The sequence below is a fragment of the Chlorocebus sabaeus genome, chromosome 9, assembly GCF_047675955.1.
Source record: "Chlorocebus sabaeus isolate Y175 chromosome 9, mChlSab1.0.hap1, whole genome shotgun sequence".
Lineage (NCBI taxonomy): Eukaryota > Metazoa > Chordata > Mammalia > Primates > Cercopithecidae > Chlorocebus > Chlorocebus sabaeus.
The window spans coordinates 128,543,682-128,557,512 of NC_132912.1; the positions used below are offsets into that span (position 1 = coordinate 128,543,682).

At 42.0% G+C, this 13,831-nt stretch overlaps 1 protein-coding gene and 1 long non-coding RNA gene across 6 annotated transcripts in view; one reads left to right on the forward strand and one right to left on the reverse strand.

The window, feature by feature from the left end:
* The window catches only part of FANK1 (fibronectin type III and ankyrin repeat domains 1), a 126,579-nt gene that overhangs the window by 85,112 nt on the left and 27,636 nt on the right, over window positions 1-13,831 (forward strand). For all 5 annotated transcript variants that reach the window (XM_038009702.2, XM_038009699.2, XM_007964376.3 and 2 more), the window contains exon 2: window positions 11,475-11,652. In XM_038009702.2, coding sequence (XP_037865630.2) covers window positions 11,475-11,652 — 178 coding nt within the window. The remainder of the gene's footprint in view (window positions 1-11,474; window positions 11,653-13,831) is intronic.
* LOC140712533 (uncharacterized) lies at window positions 3,496-4,546 on the reverse strand. The gene is made up of 4 exons (XR_012094135.1): window positions 4,527-4,546; window positions 4,233-4,397; window positions 4,030-4,140; window positions 3,496-3,649 (listed from the first exon to the last, which is right to left on the reverse strand). It is a non-coding gene; the product is annotated as an uncharacterized lncRNA (long non-coding RNA).

The following is a 13,831-nucleotide window of genomic DNA, read 5'->3' on the forward strand; positions in this document are numbered from 1 at the left end:
TTTATGTTGTGATTTATGTATGTGTGTATGTAGTTAAACATAGGGCAGTAGTAGATAGCACATAGAAAGTTAAGGGCATGCCACTGGAGTTGGGTTCCCTGGGTTCGAATCCTGACTCTGCTGCTTATTGCATGAACTTCCTGGCAAATGATGGGACCTCTGCGTGTCTCCAGCCTTACAGGTAAAAGATAAAAGGAAAGTTCTAGCACTTTATAAGGTTGTTGTGAAGATTAAATAATATATGTAAAGAGTTTTAGAACACTCATACAAAGTAAAGTCTTATCAAAACTTAGCTATTAAATAACCCAGGTTTGGGCAGGGGTGGTGGATGGACTCCTAGGTAAAATAGGATTGGCCATAATTGTGTTGCTAATTGAAGCTGGGTAACAGATACAAGAGGATTTGCTATACTATTCAATCTACTTTTCATGGTGAGATTTTTATTTTTTATTTTATTTTTTTTGAGACAGGGTCTCATTCTATAGCCCAGCCTGGGATGCAGTGGTACAATCACGGCTCACTGCAGCCTCGACCTCCTGGGGCTCAACTGATCCTCCTGCTTCAGTTTCCCAAGTAGCTGAGACTACAGGCATGTGCCACCATGCACAGACAGAAACTTTTTTTCATAATAAAAATAAAAGCACATACAATACAAAAACATTTTAGCTTTTACATTTATTTTTTGATTTCTGAATTTATTTTTTGGATGTGTTTCCAGAAGCGAGACCACCAAGTAAGAGATCTTATAATCATTTTTGAATACAGCCAAATTGTTTTTTTAAAGAATGGTATAATATACAGTGTAATCCTCAATCTCAAACCATTTTATCACAGTCTTAAACAACACTGAATATTATTACCATTACATGTTTTTCCTCTAATTTTACAGGTAAAATGGTACTTTACAGTTATTTTAATTTCTCCTTTTTTTTCTTTCTGAGACAGGGTCTTGCTCTTTCACTCAGGCTGGAGTGCAGTGGCGTGATTATAGGGTGTCTCTATGTTGCCTAGGCTGGTCTCGAACTCCTGGCCTCAAGTGATCCTCCCACCTTGGCCTCCAAAAGTGTTGGGATTACAGGTATTGGTCGGCCACTGCACCCGACCTAGAATGTATTTGTGATTAATGGTTGCTGTAAATATCTGATCAAGCCATGATAAACTGCTTTGAGGTGACAGTCACTACTGTTCTCATATAGCATTCCCTTCGGTGTGCAGTCATCTTCATTGCGGACCATGTGCCACCGGAGGCTAGACCACAGATGCCCCTTGCTAGTGAAATTTGACTTCAGTAAATTTTCACATAAAGTTTGGAAGAGCAGGGAAACTACAATTCTGCTTTAAGCTGTTCTATTTTTATATAATGAATCTATTTATATTTGCTTTTTTTCTTTATCATTTCCCACTTTTCATGATACTGATCATAATTGATCATTCCAATACAGTGTATGATCACCGCTTCTCTCTGTAGCTTTTGAGATATGATCAACTATTTATCATAAGCATGCTGAATAATCTGATTTTTTTTTTTTTTTTTTTTTTTTTTTTACTAATTTGTTTTTTGAGTCTCCTCTTGGCACATTTCTGGTGCATTTCTTTTACTATTACAATCCTTTTTAAAAAATGTAGGATGCTAAGGCCTAATATTGTATAGTAGTTTACATAAACTTTATAGTTTTCTATGTTCAAACCTATAATTTGTGAGTGATAGCTTTTTATTATGATTTCTGATGTACTTGAGCCATGTTTTATGCCATCTTCTGAGTAACCACAGGGACTGAGTGGCGACAGTGTATGAAACCCTTTATTGTTCTATATTGCTATTTATTGCTTGACAAATGGCACCAGAGGCATAAAATTGTTTTATTTGTCAGATTTGCATAAGAACTTTCTTACAAAAGGCTTTTGTGGTACGTAACACATTCATAAATTCTCATAATCGTCCTTTTGAGATACTTCTTATAGTTTTACTGTTGTTGTTCTTCCTTTTTCATTACTTGGGAAAAACTTTTAAGATAAGAAATACTTGCCATGATGGAAAGATCCTACTAATTATTTAAAAGAACCATCCAAAATTGAACATAAGGTCTCCTTTTTCTTTTTGTTTTTTAGAAAACAAAATCTTTTGAAAACTTTTTAGAAAACAAAATCTTTAGAAATCTTTAGAAAAGTTAAAATAAAATTAAAGCCTGACTTTGTGATGAAATTATGTGGTTGGTTAAATTTGGATGCTGGTTATCAGACTTTTAAAAAAAAGTACCTTTTGAAAGATCTGAGACTTACTTATGACAGGAAAAAATAGAGTTCTAAAACTTTTGTATAAAAAGTGTAGCATGTAAGTAGTGTTTATGAATGTGTTTCTGTGGATGTGTTATATCTGTTCTATAAAACTTGAATAGAGTCTATAAAAACAGTTCTCAAGAGTGTTTCCACTGATAACAGATAAATACAGATAGGGATATAAACATCATGGTTAAATAGCAAAAAGGATCAGCTTTTGAATTTCTCAAAATGTTGATTTTCATCACCTTAGGAAAGATGTGTTACTTGTTATACATCCAGCACGTTAAGTCCTAGTGTCAAGTGAGTCAGTACTATAGTCATAGGTGTATTTACCACTCCTTGCAACTTTAGCTATATTATAAAACTTGGGGATGATAACATTTACAAATAGAGAGACTTGTTCATGTATTAGTAGTAAATTCAGAGTAGTTTTCCACCGTGATGTGTGCTTTCTGCCCTAAGTGTGTACAGTCTTTTCAGATTGATCTATGAGCTATCTTGCTAATTGTTTTGCCCACGTTCTATAGCCTTTCCCTCCTGTTGATGCAGCTCTTCTCCCAGATTTCATGCTGAGCCTAATGCAGCGTTGGACTGGCTTCCTACCTATGCCCATAGTGTCTGCAAGTAAACATCAGCCAAACTCTCTGCCTTCCTGGTTTCCACGACTGGTTGCTGTGGGCTTTTTACACCGTCTTTCCTTTCATGGACTGGGCTCCTGAAGGTCAGCAGCCTCCCTGACCTCGGTGCTAGAATAAGCTGCCTTATCTTCTTCCGCTTGCACACAGCATCTCTATACTTTATTCAGACAATCACCTGATTTGCATTGTCTCACTTTTTCTTACCGAGTTTTCTTGATCATTTAAAAATTTCCTTGGGGTTCAAGCCAGTTCATGAGCTAGACCTGATTTAAAATGAGTAAGGAAATCTGGAGAATGAACTAATAGTCGATTTTTCACCCCGGTCTACATTTTATATCTCTGCTCTTAAGAGGCAGTATGCTACAGGGCTAAAAGTAAGGGACTCCTGAGCCAGATTATCTTCATTTTGATCCTGGTTCTACCAGTTATTTCTGCGAGACCTTGGGCAAGTTATGTGACTTCTCTGTGCCTCAGATTGTTTATAAGGGAGATAATAAAAATCCTTACAGCATATAGCGTTGGTGAAGTTAAATGTGGTGAAAGTTAAATGAATAAATAAAGCATCCACACTAGTACATGACCCAAATTAAGTGTCATATAAGTGTTGCTACATTGCAGTTCTCCTCTCAGCAACTGGCCTTGTGACCACTTCCGTCGGCTCTTACCAAGGCTCAGTGCCGCCCTGGGCCTCTGCTCCATTGTCATAGTAATGTTTGCACTCTGCTGGTGACCTGTAAATGTACATATTTTAGGATCCTAAAACACATATATTAGCAGATGATGACAAAAACACCAGAATTTTTATCAAAGAGAAAATAGAAAGTATATGGGTATAATATTGTAAGGATTAGAATACACCTGTCAAATTACTGTAGGTTAGCTAAGAAACAAAGCAAAACAAATTGGGTCCCATCCACTATTTTTTTAGCATCCTAAGAATAACTAGCTCTAACCTGATGAGGTCATTCATGACCTGACCATCCAGGTCCTATCCGGCAATAATAACTTTTTGCAAAAAGCAACTCTTGCCTAAGTGGAGAGTTGCATCTTGATGAGTTTTGTATGAAAGTAAAGAAGATGCAGGAACATTATCAATGGGCTCTACACTAACCATTGGCATTTCTGTGTGAGCAACGTGTTGCATAGTTGTGTGACTTGGCAGCAGCTAGTCCATTGCTGACGTGTATGTGTTCACTGAGGCTTCACTCACACCTAAGGCTTCCTTGGAGAGACCGTGCTGCCATTACATGTGGATCACTACCCGCCCCCAACACACACACAAACATGAACCAACTTTCCAAGCACCACACCCACCTTTTCTGGGCTCTGTACCAGATCTGGAGGGGGGTGATGGCTAGCAGTGAGGGTTTTGGCTCCATCATTAGTAGCAGCTGGAAGTGGGCCCGTGGCCAGCTCTGGTGGCAGTGGGCCACCTGTGGCTGGTGCCATGCTCACTAATGGAGATCTCTCATTATATACCTAGATCAGTGATGGGTAAAGAGCAAGCCATAAGAAACGCTTGGGTCTCTGGGAATGTTATCTTTTTACTCCTCATACAACTTCATGGTGAACGGTGTTGAAATTTGACATTAATTTAGATATGCTTGCCTTTTCTGATCTCTAGTAGGATTCTAGGCTGGATGTCTTTGGAATTGAAATGCTTGTTGGCTTCTGGTTATTTTGGGGGTAATCCATAACAGTCTACCATTCCTGGTGTTTGGTTTTAGTGGGCTGGGAAAAACATGAGTTGTTCAACACTGATGTCATGATACAAGGACGTGAAGATGTGAGTTGTCGTGACATCCATCAGCCAGAATTGCTAGGATTCAGTGAGATGACACAGTAAGAGGTCAGTGTCTGGCTAAGTAGTTCCTTCTTCCACATGTATCCCTCAGTATCTAGAACCCTGAAATTGGTTTCTCTGAGAAAACCAAGAGGCCTGAAACGGTAATATATATAGTTGATTTTTATAGTTTTCAAAAACTAATATTTTAAACATATCAAAATTATTTCAAATGGTAATGTAATCAATGTACCATTTGGTTTAAGATGTTAACATTTTGCCATATGTGTCCTAAAGTCTTTTCATAAAGAAATAAAACCTTACAAATATACTGGCAAGACCATCTTCCTGCCCATCATGCCCCCATCCCTTCCCTTATGTTGTTGAGGTGGCGTGTGTTCTTCCCATCAGCTTTTTAATTTTCCTACATATCTGTGCATTCATAAACAACATGTAGTGTTTTTTGTGTGTTATAATCATGTAGTGTGTCCTTTTGCAACCCATGTTTTCCACCCATTCATTTTGAATTGATCTATGTTGATGCAGGCGTATAAAAAACTCATACAGCTAATTTCTTTCAGTTAGGATTTTACTGTAGGAAATATGCCATCATTTATTTAGATACTTTTTAACTTAATTATCACGAAACACTTTGTGGTATTTTTAACTCAGTTTCAGAGAACATATTCAAACCTGGGTTTATCCGATTTCATCAAGCTCTCTCTATAAACATTTGGAAAATAAAGTTGGGAAAATGAGCTTGCAGGTTGCCTCCTAGCGTATCTCTGGGATCTTCGTGTAAGTGAAATTGTTGGCTGTGTGCCCCACTGGCCTGGGGTGGGCAAGACCAGGGCAGCCCGGTCTTTCTCAGTGGGACTGCACTGCAGGAGGACCCCTGGGTCTTCAGAGGGTGGCCGATCAGCTAGTTGGGACATTGGCTCAAGGGAAATACAAGATCCTTTCTTTTTTAAATGAGCAATGCAGTAAATCTGTGATATATTTGAGACTCAAGAAGCATTGAGTAAAGTGTAGCAGGGGAGACACAACTAACATAGAGAAATTGCATGCTAAACAGCTTGGTATACACTCTACCCCTTGTTGCCTTTGACAAAAATGGCATATTCTGTGTTTTTCTTTGCACCTTGATTTCTTACCCAACAATACTTAGTGGAGGTCCTTTCAAAGCACCTAGTATAGAACAAATTCATTTTTCACAGGGTGTATAATGTTCCACTTTATGGACATAGAATAACTTATTTGTCCATTCCCTTATAAATGGGTCTTTTTTTTTTTTTTTGCTGTAAACTGCTGAAAACTGTAGTAATGTCCTTATGTATGTGTCTCTGTATCCATTTTAATTTTTTAAATTTTTATTTTAGTTTTGGGGGTATGTGTGAAGGTTTGTCACACAGATAAACAATGAATCACAGGAGTTTGTTGTACATAGTATTACATCACCCAGGTATTAAGCTCAATACCCAATAGTTTCCTTTTCTGCTCCTCTCACACTCCCCCTTCAAGGAGACCCCAGTGTCTGTTGTTTCCTTCTTTGTGTTCATAAGTTCTTCTCATTTAGCCCCCTCTTAGAGAACATGCAGTATTTGATTTTCTGTTCCTGCATTAGTTTGCTAAAGATGATAGCCTCCAGAACCATCCATGTTCATGCACAAGACATGATCTCATTCTTTTTTATGGCTGCATAATATTTCATGGTGTATATGTACCAGATTTTTTTATCCAGTCTGTCATCAGTGGGCATTTAGGTTGATTCCATGTCTTTGCTATTGTGAATAGTCCTGCAGTGAACATTCATGTGCATGTGTGTTTATGGTAGAATGCTTTATATTCCTCTGGGTATATCCCAGTAATGGGATTGCTGGGTCAAATGGTAGTTCTGCTTTTAGCTCTTTGTGGCATTGCCATACTGCTTTCCACAATGGTTGAACAAATTTATCCCACCAACAGTGTATAAGGTTTCCCTTTGTGACCTCGCCAGCATCTGTTATTTTTTGACTTTTTAATGATAGCCATTCTGACTGGTGTGAGATGGCATCTCTTTGTGGTTTTGATTCACATTTCTCAAATGATCAATGATATTGATCTTTTTTTTCAAGTGCTTGTTGGCCACATGTATGTCGTCTTTTGAGAAGTGTCTGTTTATGTCCTTTGCTCAATTTTTAATGGGGTTATTTTTCTCTTGTAAATGTGTTTAAGTTCTTTATAGATGCTGGATATTTGACCTTTGTCAGATACATAGTTTGCACACATTTTCTCCCATTCCATGCCTTTTAAGTGGAGCATTTAGCCTGTTGACATTCAAGGTTAGTATTGATATGTGTGGATTTGATCCTGCCATTGTGCTGTTTGATCCTATCATTGATCTTGTCATTAGCTGCTGCTGTCATTGATCCTGTCGCTAGCTGGTTATTACGTTGGCTTGTTTGTGTGGTTGCTTTACAGTGACACTGGTCTGTGTGTTTAAGTGGATTTTTGTATTAGCTGGTGGCAGTCTTTCCTTTCTATATTTACTGTTCCTTCCAAGATCTCTTATAAGGCAGGTCTAGTGATGAAGTTCCTCAACATTTGCTTGTCTGAGAAGGATCTTGTTTCTTCTTTACTTAGGAAGCCTAGTTTAACAGGATATGAAATTATTGGTTGAAGATTTTTAAAAAAAATAATGTTGAAAATAGGCCTCTAATCTCTTCTGGCTTGTAGGGTTTCAGCTGAGAGGTCCACTATTAGCCTAATGAGGATCCCTTTGTAGGTAACCTGCCCTTTCTCTCTAGCTGCCTTTAACATTCTTTCATTTCAACCTTGGAAAACCTGACAGTTATCTGTCTTGGAGATGATCTTGTGTAGAATCTTGCAGGATTTCCCCGTATTTCCTGAATTTGACTGTTGGCCCCTCTAACAAGGTTAGGGAAGTTTTCATGGATGATATCTTGGAATTTGTTTTCCAAGTTGTTTGCTTTCTTCTTCTCCCTTTCAGGGATGCCAGTGATTTGTAGATTTGGCCTCTTTACATAATCCCATTCTTCTCCGAGGTTTTATTCATTCCTTTTTTTAAAAAAATTTTTTTTCATTTTTGCCTGACCTATTTCAGAGAACCGTCTTCAAGTTCTGAGATTCTTTCCTCAGTTAGGTTTATTCTGCTGTTAATACTTGGAATTGCATTGTAAAATTCTTTTTTGTTTTTGTTTTTGTTTTTGAGACAGTCTCTCACTCTGTCACCCAGGCTGGAGTGCAGTGGCATAATCTTGGCTCACTGCAACCTCCGCCTCCCGGGTTCAAGCAATTCTCCTGCCTCAGCCTCCCGAGTAGCTGGGACTACAGGTGCCTGCCACCATACCCGGCTAATTTTTGTATTTTTAGTAGAGATAGGGTTTCACCATGTTGACCAGGCTGGCCTCGAGCTCCTGACCTCAGGCAATCCACCTGCCTCAGCCTCCCAAAGTGCTGGGATTACAGGAGTGAGCTACCGCAACCTATCGTAAAATTTTTATATTATTCAGCTCTGTCAGACCCATTAGTTTCTTTTTTGTGCTGACTATTCTATCCTTCAGCTCCTGTATCATTTTCTTGTGATTCTTCTTTTCCTTAGAATGGGTTTCACCATCCTCCTGAATCTCAGTGATCTTTGTTCCCATCCATATTCTGAATTCTATTTCCTTTATTCCAACCAGTTCTGCCTGGTTAAGAACTCTTGTTGGAGAACTGGTGTGGCCATTTGGAGGACATATGACACTCTGGTCATCTGAATGTTACCAGAGTTCTTGCTAGTTCTTTCTCATCTCTGTGTGTGGGCGTTCCTTTAATGTAGATTGAGTACAGTCAGCAGACTTCTTTTCTGGATGTTTTCCCTGGGCTGATGCTTTGTGTAGGGTCTTTATTTGAACCTTACTTGTTGTCTCTGGTTTCAGAGAGGGGTATGTTAATGAGGTATTTTTGGTGTTGAAGCTTTGGGGTGTGATCCAGTAGGTGGCATTTAGGTGTACTGGTCAGTTGCTAGACTCTTGCTTGGTTGTGTGACTCCCCTGTTTCCTCACAGTTTCCGCCATGTTTCCTTTCAGTGCTCTGAGACTGTGCGTTCCTCTCCCACTTGAGTGCTGGCTCTCCTTGGCATTCCTGGAATGCCCACTGCATTTCTGGGGTGATCGCAGTGTTTATATTCCTTCCCCAGCTTAGAGGCAGCACAGGAAGAGATCTTAGCAGGGGTTGTGGCCAGGGGTCATTTGCTTGACTCCTGGGGGCTCCACCTCAGAGAGACGTGGGTCAGCAATCACTCAGTGCAGTCAGCCCAAGATGGAGGGTTTGTGCTGTGTGCCCCAGCCAGGGGTTCCCTGTCTGCTGATGAGCCATGTTGGGGAGAGGGGGTGTGGAACCTGTGGGAGACGAACTGGCTGCCTCTCCTGGGGTTGACTGTAGCTTATTGGAGGTGTAGATAAGGCACTCTTAGAGTCTTTGCTCCTTTGTTAGTTTGAGGGTGGCAAGGGCAGTTCCACTGCTGAGGTAGTGGGAGAGGCTCTCAGTTGCCCCTGGAGGCTCTGTTCAGGGAGTTGCTGAGTTGGTACTGGCCCCATAGCTCTGGCAGTGGTGGCTGGAGGCCCAGGCCTGGAGGACCTGTCCAGTGAGGAGATATGGGAACAGGCACCCATGGAACAGTCCAGCCACTTTTCCATAGGACTGCTGTGGTATGCTTGGGGCCTGCTCTAGTCCCTAGTCACCTCAGATTTTCCAGAACCTGGAGGTGTCACCAGTGAAGGCTGAGAAACAGCAAAGATGGCAGCCTGTCCCTCCCTCTGGGAGCTTCGTCCCAGGGAGGTATGGACCTGGTGTCGGTTCTTCCCAGGGAGGCATGGACCTGGCATCAGGCCAAAGGTACCTGTAGGAAGTGGCTGGAGACCCTGGTTGGGAGGTCCCAGCTGGTTTGGAGGAACGGGATTGGGACCCACGTAAAGCAGTCTGGCCACGTTTCGGTAGAGCAGTTGTGCTGTGCTAGGGGTCCGCTTCAGCCCCCGATTGCCTCGGATACTATGAGGCCCAAAGGCTGGAACTACTAAGGCACCTGAATAGCAAAGATGGTGGCCCACCTCTCCCTCTGGGAGTGCCATCCCAGGGGAAACTCAACGTCCATCTGTCAGATGGATAGCTTGGGCAGGGGTGGCTGGAGGCCTCAGCTGGGAGGTTCTGCCCATTGAGGGAACGGGATAGGTACCTGCTTAAAGCAGTAGAGCAGCTATGCTGTACTGGGGGATCCCTTCTACCCTGTGTTGGCTCAGACTCTCCAAAGCCTGAAGGCTGGAATGGCTAAGGTGCCCAAACAGCAAAGCTGGTGGCCTGTCCCTCTCCCTGGGAGCTCCTTCTGAGGGAGGTGCAATGCCACTACTGGAAGCTGGCTGAAATCCAAGCCAGTGGGGTCTCATCTCGTGAGGTGCACTGGAAGTGGGGCCTGCGGGCTGTTACTGCGCAGCCCCCTGGATTCATCGTCTTCCCTAAGGGTATGTACGGGAGTCTCACCTCTCACTTTGCCAGAGCTACGGCTACTTTTGCTCCAAAGCTTGAGTAGCTAAGGCTCCAGGGTCTCCACGCATGCCTGAGCGGCTGCTCTGCCAAGACTCCCCGCAGCTCTGTCAGACTGAAGATGGAAGGCCCTGGTAGAGAGAGGTTTGCTTGGAGATCTCCTAACCTGAGGTTTGCAAAGATCCATGGGAGAAGTGTGGTTTCTGGGTCGCCCATTCAGTCACTGCTTCCCTGGGCAGGGGAGGATCCCCTGGCTCCGTGTTGCCCCCTGGTGTGCCATCGTCTTGTCTTGCTTTGCTTTGTTCTCTGTGGGTCAAGTTGTTTCCTTGATTAGTCCCAGTGTGAGTACCTGGCTGTTTCAGTCGAAGGTGTTGTATTCACTTGCTCCTTCTGTTCCTCTCCATGAGAGCCAGGTACACCAGCTGCTTCTAGTCAGCCATCTTGGCCACTCACTCTCGTGTGTATTTATGCTCTGATTTCTGCAGAAGGGTGGATGGTGGGACAGGGGGACATGTGTGTTTTTAATTTTAATAGATGCTTCCGTATTGCCCTCTAAAAAGGCCGTAATTCATATTTCCCTACAACCAGCACATGAGAATATCCTCTCCCTATCTTGTGACTTCTAAAAGTTATGAAATTTTTCAGTTTCTGACTGGATATCAAGTTATACACCATTGTTACCAATTTCTGTGAGCACTAGGGGATATGAGCATCTTTCCAGATATTACCTTGGCAATTTGTTTTTGCTCTTTTGTGTGCTGCTCATCTTTTGCTAGGTTTGTTACTAACCTTGGGCCCTTATTCTTGGTTAGTTTCTGAGGACTGTTTATACAGCATAGATGTCAACCCTTTGTCATCTATGTTCCAGATATTTGAATCGGATAGAGCATTCGTCTCTTGGCTTTGTTAGCCAGTCACTGAAGGATTAATAGAAGCAAACTATGTTCCAGCAGGTCAAGTACGACCTCATTAGTTTGATATGTTAAGCATCCCTTTGGAAGGGTCAGTGGGTGGCGTGATATTGATGGGCATGGTACAATACATGCTTGTTGAAGACTGTGGTAGCTCACATATCAGCTGAATTTTGTATCTCTAGCTTTTCAGGGGTTCTTTAAGCAACAGGGCGGTATGCTCATATGTGTGCCTTATGCTCAGAAAAATAGCTTGATCACCAAGCAGCTGTAATCCCACTCGACTGGTCTCTCTTCCTTATGGAAACTGGGTCCTGAAATTCGGTATCATTCTTTTTTTAGAAATCACGCCACCCTCAAAGCCTCATCCACCTGTCGTGGGCAAAGTGACTCATCACAGCATTGAATTATACTGGGATCTGGAAAAGAAAGCCAAACGCCAAGGACCTCAGGAGCAGTGGTTCAGGTTCTCGATTGAAGAAGAAGACCCCAAAATGCACTCTTACGGTATCATTTATACGTAGGTGCAGTGTTGAATTGCTTGCCACTTTGCCTTGACTTCCTGATTAGCTGGAATGATTTCTGTTGTCTTTAAAAAGCCACTGCTTGTTTCAAATTAAAGAATGAGTCAGCATCATTTGTATTCATGCTCTTTTATGAATTACAATTTTTGGAAAATAGGCATTAGCAGTAACTTTGAAATTAAACCTCTGTACCTTTTGAGAGCTTCTATGACTTCTGAAATATTTTAATGATAAGTATTTAAAATCCAGAATGCAGAGACACACTCAAACGATAGCTTGATGAAATTAGGTGAGCTTCCCATCAGGCTGTTGTGTTCCCTGATGTAGGATGGCCCCGCATGGTCTGCCCTGGCCAACTTCTCTGATCTCATGTCATACCATTGTCCCCTTGTCAATTCTCTTATACCATGCTGGCTGCCTCTCAGCCTTGACAGGCCAAGCCAGTTCCCATCGCAGGGTCTTGCTTGTTGCTGTTGCCTTGAATACATTTCCTTTTGTTTTTATACAGCTGGTTCCTTCACACCGTGCCAATCTCAGATGAAACAACCCCATGCCCCCAGAAGGCCATCTGAAGTAGCCATCCTTCCACGCAGGCCTCCTGTAGCTCAGAACCTTGTTTTGTATGCCACATAGCATTTAGCTCTGTTGGGCTTGTTTTACTTGTTTACTTGTTTGCTGAGTTTGTTTACCTTGTTCCTTGTTTACTTCTTTAACTTGTTCCTTTCCTGCCTCCCCAACCAGTATTAAACTCGGTGAGAGACAAATAAGACTCCTGTCTGCTTAACGCGCTAGCCGGTTCCTTGACAGTGCTGGCTGTTATATAGCAGGCCCTCCAAATGCTTCTTGCATGAACAAATACCACCAGGAGTAATCAAGAAGTCATTTTTGGCCAGGCATGGTGGCTCATGCCTGTAATCTCAGCACTGTGGGAGGCTGAAGTGAGCAGATCCCTTGAACCTGGATGTTCAAGACCAGCCTAGGCACCATAGCAAAATCCCATCTCTACAAAAAATCCAAAAGTTAGCCAGGTGTGGTGGCTTATGCCTGTAGTCCCAACTATCTGGGAGGCTGAGGTGGGAGGATCACTTGAGCCTGGGAGGTGGAGGCTGCAGTGAGCCACGATTGTGCCACTGCACTTCAGCCTGGGTGACAGAGTAAGACTCTGTCTCAAAAAAAAAAAAAAAAAAAAAGTTATGTTTTTCTTCTCAGTCTTCATATCACCTCTGACTTATTTCTCCCCCTTGATAGATTTACCACTTGAAAAATGCAAAATGACTATTTTGTGATTCAGGAATACCAAAAATGAGATACAAATACGGTTTTTAGGTAAAATTTTAATTTTGAAATAATTATAGATTCATACCCAGCTGTAAGAAATAATACAGGGTGACTGTACCTTTTCCCATTTCCCCATGGTAACATCTTTGAATGCGATGGTGCAGCATCACAGTCAGGATACTGGCATTGATGCCGCCGAGATGCAGAACAGGCCCGTCACTTTCCTGGCCTTTTCTCAAGTTTGCATTGTGAGAAAAACGCTGACATGAAGAGAGAGAGATGTTTGTGTGTATGTGTATATAACATATATATAAATATGTAATCTGTATATGAAGGCTCCAACTTCAACTGTTACCTGAGTGACAATGTATCTGATATTTGAGAAATTTCTCTGTACCTTAAAAAAAATCAGAAATGTAGTTAACCGTGTAAAAATAGTTCTGTTCTAACTAGTCAAATATTGTTTTAATCATATCGTTTTACTCATTGAAAGTATGCTTCTTCTCTCTAAAAGTATGAATTGTAAGAAGCATTTCTCTGGAGAAAGAAAAAGACATCTTTCTTTCCCCCATCACCTTAGCACCACAGGCTCTGCTTGGGCAGGCGAGTGGGGCCATCCTGAATCGTTCTTTCTTCATTGGCTGTTCCTTTCGTGGGTGGCCAGGTAGGCAGCCTCAGCTAGAGAAACCACAGCTGCGTGTGCTGGCTTCCAGCCTGAGGTGTGTGTCTGTGTTGTCTGCATTCTTCCCAGACACCGGGTTGCTGTCAGGCTGGAGAACGCACTCACACTCCAAAGACAACCTGGCATTGTGGGTCTGGCAGTGACATCTGTGGTCCCTGCTCTAAGGACAGTGGGGAAATGCCTGCATTTCTCGCAGAATTATACAGTACAAATCT